This window comes from Dendropsophus ebraccatus, chromosome 2, assembly GCF_027789765.1.
Source record: "Dendropsophus ebraccatus isolate aDenEbr1 chromosome 2, aDenEbr1.pat, whole genome shotgun sequence".
NCBI lineage: Eukaryota > Metazoa > Chordata > Amphibia > Anura > Hylidae > Dendropsophus > Dendropsophus ebraccatus.
Window position 1 is genome coordinate 162,405,770 of NC_091455.1, and position 11,941 is coordinate 162,417,710.

Genomic DNA, 11,941 nt, shown 5'->3' on the forward strand with positions numbered 1-11,941 from the left:
CTACACATAGTGATGCACGGCCGGTTGCTAGCAATTTTTAAGCAGGTTTAAATGACAAGGATCAGCCAATATATATATTTTTTTTTTTACGGCTGAGCATTGTCTTTATTATTATTTACACGGAGCAATAATCTGCCAAATCTGCCTCATTCAGCAGAATATCGCTCTGTTTAATAGGGCCCTAAGTGTAGTAGGAGCTGCTATCTGCTAGAATGGGGAGAGGGTTGCATGGCATTATTCTCTCTCACCTGCCCCCTGGCTGGTGAGTGCAGGCCCCAGTGCCTTCTACAGTATGAACATTCAGTATTTTTTTTGGACTACAAGACACACCTGTTTTTATTATTATTAACCCTTAGACGACCCAGGGCGTATAGTTACGCCATGGAAGTCTGTCCCCAGACGACCTAGGGCGTAACTGTACGCCCTGGGTGTTTCTTGGGCTATGAAGCGTGCTCCGGAGCAGAGCGCGCTTCATAGCAGGTGGGGGCCGGCTGCAATCAGCAGCCGGGACCTCACCGGTAATGACACGCTGCAGCGATCACGCTGCCGCGTGTCATTAACCCCTTAAACGCCGCTCCCCCTTACACTTAACCCCTCCCGGCGCGACCGCTGCGTTTAAGTGTAAGTGACAGGGGGAGTCCCCTGTCACTTACCGATCGGGACCCCCGCAGTGTGACTGCGGGGGTCCCGATCAGTAAAACGGACCACCGGAGGTCTCTTACCTGCCTCCCTGCGGTCCGATCGGCGATCTGCTGCACTAAGCCTGCACAGGCAGGCTCAATGAGCAGAGCGCCGATAACACTGATCAATGCTATGCCTATGGCATAGCAATGATCAGTGTAGAAATCAAAGTACTGGATGTAAAAGTCCCCCAAAGGGACTTCAAATGTGTAAAAAAAAAAAGTTAAAGACACTAACACACTACCCCAAAACCCCTCCCCCAATGAAAGTCGAAATCACCCCTCTTTCCCATTATATAAATAAAACATATAAAAATAAATAAACAAATAAACATATAATATACCGTAGCGTGCGTAATTGTCCGATCTATTAAAATATAACAAGCGTCATTGCGAATTACCGATTTTATGTTACATTATATAAAAAAAAAATTAATAAAAAGTGATCAAAACGTCCGATCTTCACAAATATGGTATTAATAAAAACTAGAGATCATGGCGGAAAAAATGACACCCCATACAGCCCCGTAGGTAAAAATATAACTCTGATATAAGTGTCAAAATAGGCCCATTTTATTTATAATTAATTGCCAAAAAAAAAAAGGTTTTCATTTAAAAATATATATAACATTAGAGAATCTGCGTAAACCTGCATATGGTTGTGTTCGGGCTGACCTATAGAATAATGTTATCATGTCGCTTTTACCATATAGTGCATTACGTAGACACAGGAACCCCCCCAAATGTTACCATATTGCATTCTTTTTTACGATTTCACCAATTTATATCTTCATAAATAATATATTTGGAATTCCATCATACATGTTATGGTAAAATGAAAGACGCCATTACACAGTACAACTATTCCTGTAAAAAACAAGCACTTACATGGCTTGTAGATAGAAAACTGAAAGTGCTAGAGCTCTTAGAAGGGGAGGAGGGAAAAACGGAAACACTAAGATCAAAATTTGCGCGGTCCACTGGGTCATTTTGGGCCTGGTCCTCAAAGGGTTAATAATAATAATAATAATAATAATAATAATAATATTTGATTGTGAAGTACCCTTCATTCCAGAGCAGTATACATATTACAAAGGGTTAACATACAGAATGTAACATAAAATCAAGAAAAACTATAAAAAAAAGTAAATTAGAGACTGGTACATAGGGTTACCCTTCCTGTGAGGGCTTACAGCCAGTCTATAAGATGCAAGACTATAAGATGCACCCCTGGTTTTAACAATGGAAAAGAGGAAAAAAAATACTTCCCACTAATAATCTTCCCAGGAGGTCTACTAAAGGTCGGTTAGCTTAGTGTCATCATCTTCACACAACTGAAACAAATGGCAATGGTGTACACTGCAATGGAGTTATCTTATTATGTTTAGTTATCCAAGTTAGGCTGGATTAACATAGTAATGTCAGGGAATTTTTAAGTTTGTCCCCATCCTGACTGCAGGTCTAATCGCCCAAACTGACAGCATCATAGATCACTATAATAGATCTCCATGATGCTTTCAGTTTGGGTCATTAGGCCTGCAGACAGAACAGGGCTTAGAGCCATTATACAGACACAGAAAATTGCCAGTATTACACTTGTGAGAAACTGACCTTACAGTTAGACACATGTCAAAAGTTTTGTTCTGAAAGTGAATGTACAACTAATTTTATCACTATGGTCTTGTTACATTAATGGACTGGTGGCGGGGTCCTGTTATTGACCTACTGCCTGATTTCGGCACATGGTGCTGTCTATACCTGAGCACAGGCCGGGCCGCTGGCTCCCAATGTGAAGTTCTTCCCTCCCCTCTATGAGTTGGCTCCATTGATTCTAATGAAGCCTTGTCACAGAGGGGAGGGGTTTTGCCACTGGGGGCCGATGAGCCCTTGGCATCCCCACACCAGCACTGCTCCACTCAGGTTAAAAAAAAAAAAGCAATGTACCTAAGAGTACGTTTACTTTAAATCGCATCTAAGAAAAACACATGTGACATACAGAAACTGGCACACCAAGATAATAGATACAGTTACAAAAAAGCCCCTCTTTATTGGCTAATGATAAGAACATAAGCACTGAAAAAAACTGATAAAAACACTTAAAACTATGTAGGACCCAAAGGCCGATAAAAGTATAAACGAAACCCAGAACACACAGACATAACAAGTATAGGACCAAATCCTCAATGTAAAATATCTATTTCCATAGCCCTATTAAGATGCCAGTGCCTGTGAATGTAATGGATGGAATGACATCAAGTATAAATTAGCAAAACAAGCAGGGACAAAGGTAAAAGAAAAAAATTCACCATGAGAGACATCAAGAAGGTCCATGTTGGGGTCCACTCATCCCCACGAGTTTTGTCTCTCTTAGGACACCTGAGATTCTGTATGACATGTCTTTTTCTTAGATGCGATTTATGGTTATTTTCATGTCATTGAACTGAGCGTCCTAAGCACACGGGGCAGTGCATGGTCCAATCCTTAAAAAAAGGAGAATAATCAGAAATGTTCTTGCATTTATGTATTATGGCAGGTAATAATAAGGAGTGTATTTTTATACATGGTGTTATAACTTTTTTTTTTAAAGAATTTATTGAAATTTTATTTTATGACCATTTAAAGAAGTTTTAAAAGACCATGGCACGGTTATGATAAAACATTAACTATATTTCCAACCCAAGCCATTAAAGGGAAACCTAGGCCTTTGTTGATCACTGTCTTTACTATGCTTCACTACATCTACTCTGTCTCCTCCCCTCTCCTGTACTCCTCGCCAGTCTAAAATCATTACGACTCCACGGACGACAGGCTCACCTTCTGGAAACCACTAGTTCTTTTTGTAGTTTTTATTCTATATAAAGTAAATTATATTACCCTTAGCACATGATATTATTAATTCTCTTGCTTATGTTGTCTGACCAAACTGAGTTTAAACCAATTCATTCACACTTAATCTTTATACGCTCTGCTTTCAACCGTCTACGCTCCGAGCAAGAACAGTCAGGTCGCTTGCAGATACATTACTTATTCCACATCCATACTGGTGTGCACGACCCCACAACCATGAGGCCCCCCACACTCTCCCACTCACTCCATCCTTCCCTTCCAACCATGTATAATGGCCGATCGGACTGAGGTGAGAATCAGGTCAAATACTTACAGCTCTAGTTCCACAGATCTACATGATACATAAATCTAAATTTCAATTTATATCCCCCCTGCATTAAGGAGACTATTGTCTTACCCTATATACCTCTCTTACATAGATCATCTAACCTGTTTCCTTCACATGGACAAGTCGGCCACAAAGTACCACCCCACCTTACCAAGAGATACTAAGAAGACCACACTCCTATGCACTATCCAAAGTACCCATGGAGAAAGCCCCCTGTTTACAAAGAACATTTCAACTCAACCCCATCTACACATTTGCATGTTGTCATGAGTAGAGATGATCAAACAGCGGAAAATTTTAGGTTCTATAGAACTCGAACCTTGTTGAACCTTCTGCATTTGATTGTTAATGCCTTCCCAGTCCGTGGGGAAGAAGGAGACAGCTCGGGTACCCCCTGCAATTCTGGAATTCAGCCTAGGTAATAGGCTGTATCCCCAAACTTCCAGGCGGTACCCGGGCTGTCTCCTCCTTCCCAACGAACCGGGAATCAAATGTGGAAGGTTCAACAAGGTTCGAGTTCTATAAGACCAAAGATTTTCAGCAGTTCGATCATCTCTAATCATGAGCTCCCTGAATCAGAATAATGTAGTGGTGTTATAAAGTTTAGTTCATCCTTTGCCTTTGTGGCAGCTTTGCTTAATTTATATCCTGTGTGACAAAAAATATTCACAATTTGGGATTACAGCCTTAGTGATTACATGCAGAAAAAAACTTTGGTTGCTTTAGTTGACCTTTAGCTCTTTTATATTCTTTATTTTTTATTTTTTTTTATTACATTTCTTCTAATAACTCCTCCACCACCTCCACATGTCTCCTTGCAGCTGCCTGTTGTTCACCACTACTGTTAAAGGTGACAACTTGTCAAGACTATGGGACAATAGCTAGAAATCTATCATTTCTATTTGCAGGAACATTCACTTGCAACTATGGAACAGCAAAATGTCATTTGTACAAAAATGTAACATCTCTGTTTTTAACATTATGTTGGAACAGAAACTTTTAAAACAAATTTTAAAATGACGAGAATAATAATAGTAATAATGGTGTACAAAAAATAATCTGTACCAAATAATAAATTCTGCAACATTTTACAATTATAAAGATTTTTTGGCCTTTTTTTTCTCAGTAAAAGATGGTATAGTATAGTATTCTTTTCTGCCTTTTCATTACTAGTACATTAATATCCATGTTTTATATATGTAAAATATTATTTAATCTAAAGTACTAAAAGGACATTATAATTGCAAGTCCAACTAGCTATTATATCTAATGGTTCAAAAAAATCACTGGAAAATCTGAACAGAGAACACAGTACAGATAGATGGATGGATAGATAGATAGATAGATAGATAGATAGATAGATAGATAGATAGATAGATAGATAGATAGATAGATATGCCTGGTGCTTTCCCTACCTCTCATCCCCTCCTCCAATGACTGCTGTGATTCAGTGATGACTGTCAATCAATAATAGGTGGGGCAAGGGTAGGGGGGGGCTGTTTTTCTTTTTCTCTGAAGCTATTTTTTCAAATGGACCCATATTGTCTTATGCCATTCTGTAAAGTAGCTCAGCATGCTGGTAACAATGATATTTTGCCAACTTGTATTAGCCCTATTAAAGTTAAATTAGTTGTTACAATTCTTTCCACTTACCATGCCAGCAAAAAGCAGTGGTAGCATTATGCTCAGTGCATGCCAAAAAATACTTAGGACTAGGACTTCACATTATTCTATCCTTGTTCCTATCTTAGTAGTAAAAAAGTTATTGTGATGGGTTTGACAGGTAACACAGAAGGGTCTGGTGTTTGAAGTTTTCCTCCCATCTCTTTTCATAATCCCAGGGCTAATTTCTCTGTCATGCTTGCAATGCAGAGCCTAGAGGGGAAACATATAATGGTTCTCACCATTCAACAGCAAAGACTACAATTCCCATCATGCCTGTAACTAAAGCTAAAACAGATGTTTTCACAGTAGCACACAGCTAGGCTGGGTTCACACTGCGTTTTTGCTCTCCATTCACCGCATCCGTTTTTCGATGGTTACTTTTAATCTACACAAAAACATGGACAGTCATGTTTTTGTGTACGCAAAAAAAAAAGATCAGTTTGATCCGTTTTTTTTTTAAATAAAAAATGGATGCACACAAATTCATCTGTTTTTTCATCTGTTTTTTTCCATTAAACAGATACGTTAAACGAACTGCAAAAACGCAGTGTGAACCCAGCCTTATACTACCATACTTCTAAAAGGTATAGGAATTTTTGATGGTCAATTGATCATGGTTTTCCTGAAAAGAGAAACTTCAGTAATGTTTTGGTCTTACAAGAAAGGGCCCAATTTATAAAATATGTATCAGTCTAGGAGTTAAGAAAATCTGAAAACTTAATGTATTTTTTTTTTAACCAAGATTCTATATATTGACTTACACATGTTATCTGCCATTAGGCACTCATATATTATCTCTGCACAGCTCATATATAATACAGTCTTCACAGATCATTGACAGACAAATGTATCTTCATCTCTTGACAGTATTTTTCAGGAAATAGCCAAATACTTTTTCTCAAGTAAAAAAAGAAACTGCATATATTTTGTTTTACTATTATTTCAGTGATTACAAGAAGCAAAATGTGCCCACCTTAAATGAGAAAGTCTTTAGATTATTGAGCGTGCTGAGCTATAAACCTGACTTTGGTCAATACTCCATATAATAAAACATATGCAAGCCGTGACTTCCACACAATGCTTCTCCTTAATGAGTCATTTAGTAAATAGTGCAGACATTAAGATAGAAATCCAAGGATTACTCACCTCCGACTCATTGCTTAGATAATAAAACATGATTGTGCAATGCAGGATATTTCCTTCTTATACACTTATTCATCTATCACCTCCCTAGGAATTATAAGGGGTAAGATGGCACCTACAGCTTGGGCATCCAGTTTCAAATAAAGTTTTCTCTCGGGCTATGTTTAAAATTTTGCAATGTGTTTTCAGGTTCCTTATATCTCCCCTGTATCCATAAAGCTCTGTTCACATGAATGTGTTATTTCACTACATTGTATTTACAGGGAGATATAGAGAACTGTTATCATTAAAGGGGTAGTGCGGCGGTAAAGAATTATTCACAGAATAACACACATTACAAAGTTATACAATTTTGCTGGGTTCACATTATGTATATTTGAGGCTGTATTTGGTCGTCATGTCAGGTCCTCATAGCAACCAAAACCAGGAGTGGATTAAAAACACAGAAAGGCTCTGTTCACATAATGTTGTAATTGAGTGGATGGCCACCATATAACGATAAATAACTTCCATTATTTCAATACAACAGCCGTTGTTTTAAAGTAACAGCACATATTTGCCATTAAATGACGGCCATCCACTCAATTACAACATTATGTTAACAGATCCTTTCTGTGTTTTCAATCCACTGTGTTTTGGTTGCTATACAGCCTCAAATATACGTAGTGTGAACATAGCCTTGTAATGTATGTTATGTCTATAAATTGCCCCCTTCCCCGTGTCCCACCACCCCCACCCGTGTACCCGGAAGTGTGGTGCGCTATACATACCTGTCACGTGCCGACTCGTCTCCGATCTTCAGTCAGTGATGTCGTCTTCAGACGGCCGGACAGAATCCCTCCGACTGTCCCGAGTGCCGGCCGCCCTCTTCAGCTTCATCAGATGCTCAGCCGCGATTGGCTGAGCACAGTTATGCTCAGCCATTCGCGGCTGAGCAGCCGATGACGCGGCAGAGGGCATCCGGCACTCAGGACGGTCGGAAGACAACATCACTGACTGAAGATTGGAGACGAGTCGGCACGTGACAGGTATGTATAGTGATGGGACACGGGGAAGGGGCCCATTCACAGACATAACATACATTACAAAGTTGTATAACTTTGTAATGTGTGTTATTCTGTGAATAATTCTTTACCGCCGCACTACCCCTACCACTACCACTACCCCTTTAATATGATTGAATTTAAAGGAAAACTGAAGACGAAAATAGTTGGTAAATTGCTTCCAGGCATAAATTGCGATGGATTACCATTCTTTTTATTCCTGTGATACAGATGTGTCTGGAAACTGGTGGTGCCTGCCCTGATTTGCCACTGTCTCACGTTGCCCACCCCCCAATTGACTAAAAAACAGGTCTCTTACAGGCCTGCTAAAAACCCATACAAGTGCTCTAGCGTCATGTTGTGGCCTACCTGCACCTGCAGCACCTGAAGCAAGCGCGGACTCCAGAGTGCCTGGAGGGGATTTCAGGCCTGTGGGAGACCAGCTTCTCAGTCAATTTGTCGGGGTCTTTGTTAGGCCGTTGCACCAGGTCGCACACCAGCAGTGTTAAAGGCACATTGTAAATGAATAAAAAAATGTCTTTTTTGCTAAAATGAAGAAGCAGACAGATTAAAGGTAAAACGTTAGTGTATGTCCAGTGCACAACATTAGGCTGTTAGTTTCCCTTTAATGTTTTGATTGCGGTTTCCATCATTTTTGTTTATTTATTTTTGTGCTTTATTGTGTAAATAAAAATAAATAAATATATTTTTATAAATAAATGTATTCATATATTTTTTTTTATGTTTAGGTCGCTCCTACAATAAAAGAAAGAATGATGAAAAAAGGAAGTATGATGATAGGATATCAGCCTCACCGGGATAAAGTCAATTTTTTCCGTCAAATTATCATCAGCCCTCAAGTCAGCCGCGAGGACATGGATTTTGTATTGGATGAGATTGAACTACTCGGCAGAGACTTGTAGCTGTGGCCTAGCAGCACAACGTGCTGCTTTTGCTTGGGTTCTGAAGTCAGAGACTGCAGCATTTCACACTGAACAACCATAGTCGAGACTGCTATCTTCTCAAATATTAATGTTTTCTGTCATTACTTTTCATGTAAATCACGCATAATTGGTAAAGCAACAATCAATACTGTGAAAATACTATAGAGAGTGAAATGAGGGATAACCATGTTCTGCTTTAAAAACAAACCGCACTGTGCTTGTGAACTAGTTTGGTCTAGCATTATAGAGGGTTCACAGTTTATGTGTATGTCTAATATGCATGTGATATTAATATATTCACTCCTCACCTACTGTAGGTAAGTGAGGTGTGTCACTGCTACCATTGCTGCTATGGAAGAGCACAAGTTGGCCTCTCATTAGAAATACAACCTTTAAATTATGCTTAAGCTTGGGAATAATAAAATAGAATTATTAATAATAATAATAATAATAATAATAATAATAATAATAATAATAATAATAATAATTTATTTGAAAGCACTTTTTCTATAAACACCAATATATTTATGTTGTAGATTATTATGAAGGAATATGTGATAATATAGAAAAAAAAATTGGCGTTAAAGTATATCTATCATTTATATATTTATTTCTTTTAGCAGCATATTTCATTTCCTAATATTATATAGTCTGAACTGTATTTATTTAATTAATTCATGGCCCCAAATCCCATGCTTCCCTTTATAGCTATGGAACTTTTGGTGGCCCATGGCTGCCACAAGATAAATTTTATGGACTATAAATCTATCTCAGAGTATCCCAAGTTCAATTGAATTATAAGTACCTTTATCCTGATAAGAAATGAAGCTTCAATGCCTTATACATTTGTTTAAATGTATTGTTGTTAACTATGCATTATTAGTTGTTCTTTATAGAAATGGCTAGAATAACAGACAAACCTTAGCACATAGATGCCAGAACTGCCATGTTTTAAGGGTCTGTAGGGGCTGGAGTATACTTACTCAATAAAGGTATGTGCACACTACAGAATCCCAACAGAACACATGGATCTCACAGCTCACACCGACTCGCGGCCGCTGGCAGCCGTACACATCTCTGCTACTTCCATAGGCTTCATTGTATACAGTAATTGGCCAGATTATGCCATCCACCCAAAGAATAAGCAGGTTCATTCTTTGGGCGGACAGGAAATCTGGCAAACCATAGAATGTTGTTTATGGGAGCAGCGGAGAGGCGCGCGGCCACTAGCGGGTGCGAGCTGTGAAATCCACAACGGGTGTTCCGTCGGGATTCCATAGCGTGAACATACTCCTAATTGTGAAAACAAGGGATAAGTAAACAGTAGACCTCTGTGATGCTGTTTATAGAAGCGTGAATATTGACATGAAGGAGACATGAAGGTGCCTGCAGAATCTCAGCCACCACCTCCAATCAAGATAAAAAGAAGAGGCCAATTCTTTCTGTTCTGGTACTAAAAAGAAACTGGTTGTGATGGGTTTAAATGATGAGAGTGACACATCAATATCACATGCAACAAATCTGTATGTGTCACCTGCTGATAGTGGCTGGCCTTGCCAAGTAGTCCTTAACCATCATTAATCCAAAACATTCCCTAATGAATGATTCCATTAGGAAATGTGATGGTGATCCCCTTTAGCAGAATAGATTTTGCTTTAAACATATCAAATGTTGTTTTGTTGTTTTGTAAGAGAGTCTAAAAGATATAACAGTCTTTGTTTTTATTGGATTTAAGATTAAAGAAAGTTTATTAAATGTTATTAAATGTCTGAGATGTACAGTGTATTACCAGCAACTTTCTTCTGGTGCCATGAAGGACTGATGCAGAACCTTATGTGCAGGAATATGATCCTTACAGAAGGATCATGATTGATCTGAATATCATATTCATTAGAGAATAAAATTTGTTTCATGATTTATTATTAGGAATTAACACACAAGGCCTCATGTATGCAACACATTTCCAACATCTTTGTTTTACTGAAAGTAAGCTGAATATGTTGTTCAGTGACTAACACAATCTGTCGTTTTTGTAGAAAGGGCCAAAATCAAAATATATACCGCATTTTTCACTTATAAGACACTCTATAAGACTATATAGACTATATATAGACTATATATAGACTGACTATAAGACGCACTCCTGGTTTAGACAACTGAAAACAGGGGAAAAAAAATGTAATGCTAATTAAATTTCCCTGGTGGTCTAAAGAAGTAAAGGGGTCAAAGTTTATTGAAATGACAGGGACACTTTTTCACTCTCTGTGACAGTAAATTGTACCCACACATACACAGCTCTGCACCGTGCACAATACACACCCACCTCTTCTTCAGCATGTACACCCATCTCTGCTACATCAAAATACACACACAGCTCTACAGCTTGCACAATATACACCAAACTCTACTACATCATAGATATCCAGCTGATTCCAATGGTATTTTTACCTTCTTGCCACAAACTGACCCCCAGCCCACCCCCATTCCCAAGATATATGGTTTTTATTATCTGTAAACTGGGTTTAATAGGAATTTATTGCAAAATACGGTGAGAATGCTAGGCTAAGGAGGTACTGATTTTTGTTGTACTGTCCACAATGATGAGTCGCCTAACACTGTGACACTGTCCTATCAATGCAGGCAGCCCAAAACTGTGCAAGGACTTGAGTCTACTACAATGAGATATGAGTTTATACATTTCCACAAGGAATAAGAGAGGCCAGCTGTTTCCAGACTTGGTATGTCATGAGAAGTTGAAACATTTACCGAAATAAAATGTCGAGTGCTCAATGGTCTTCCTAAACTGACCCAAGGCGATCTTGAAGGTCCCATAAGCTAGGGTGGCATGTGCCAAGAAGCTTGTTTAGAAAATGAACAGCATGAAATTATGAATAGAGATCTGGGTAAACCAGAGTCAGTGCAGGTACTGTAATATAGTTAAACAGTGTAATTCTAAGTTCCTCTTTTGACATATTTTCCATGTTTTGTTGTTTCCATAAGCAATGTGTTGTCCTTCTAAGTTTGGACATAAAACCACCTCATCTGCAATATCATTACAAAAAAAAAAAAAGAACAGAAAACGTCTTTAGTGGACAATAGAGATGAGCAAGTAGTGAAATATTCGAAAGCTCAAAATTCGATTTGAACAGACTGCAATGTTTGACTATTCGATTGAATATTGAATCCCATTAAAGTCTACGGAAGAATAATGCTTTTTTCGAAGTGGTCGAATTTAGGTTTCCAAGTCCACAATGACACTTTAGAAATTGATGCAAACACCTCTGGAATGCA

General features: G+C 38.5%; 1 protein-coding gene across 4 annotated transcripts in view; it reads left to right on the forward strand.

Annotated features, from left to right (window-relative positions):
- Positions 1–10,549, forward strand: part of GADL1 (glutamate decarboxylase like 1) — a 195,041-nt gene extending 184,492 nt beyond the window's left edge. For 2 of the 4 annotated variants that reach the window (XM_069960402.1, XM_069960401.1), the window contains exon 15: positions 8,456–10,549. In XM_069960402.1, coding sequence (XP_069816503.1) covers positions 8,456–8,629 — 174 coding nt within the window. In that variant the 3' untranslated portion in view covers positions 8,630–10,549. The remainder of the gene's footprint in view (positions 1–8,455) is intronic. The other 2 variants (XM_069960403.1, XM_069960404.1) reach the window with 1 other exon arrangement.
- The last annotated feature ends 1,392 nt before the right edge of the window (positions 10,550–11,941 follow it).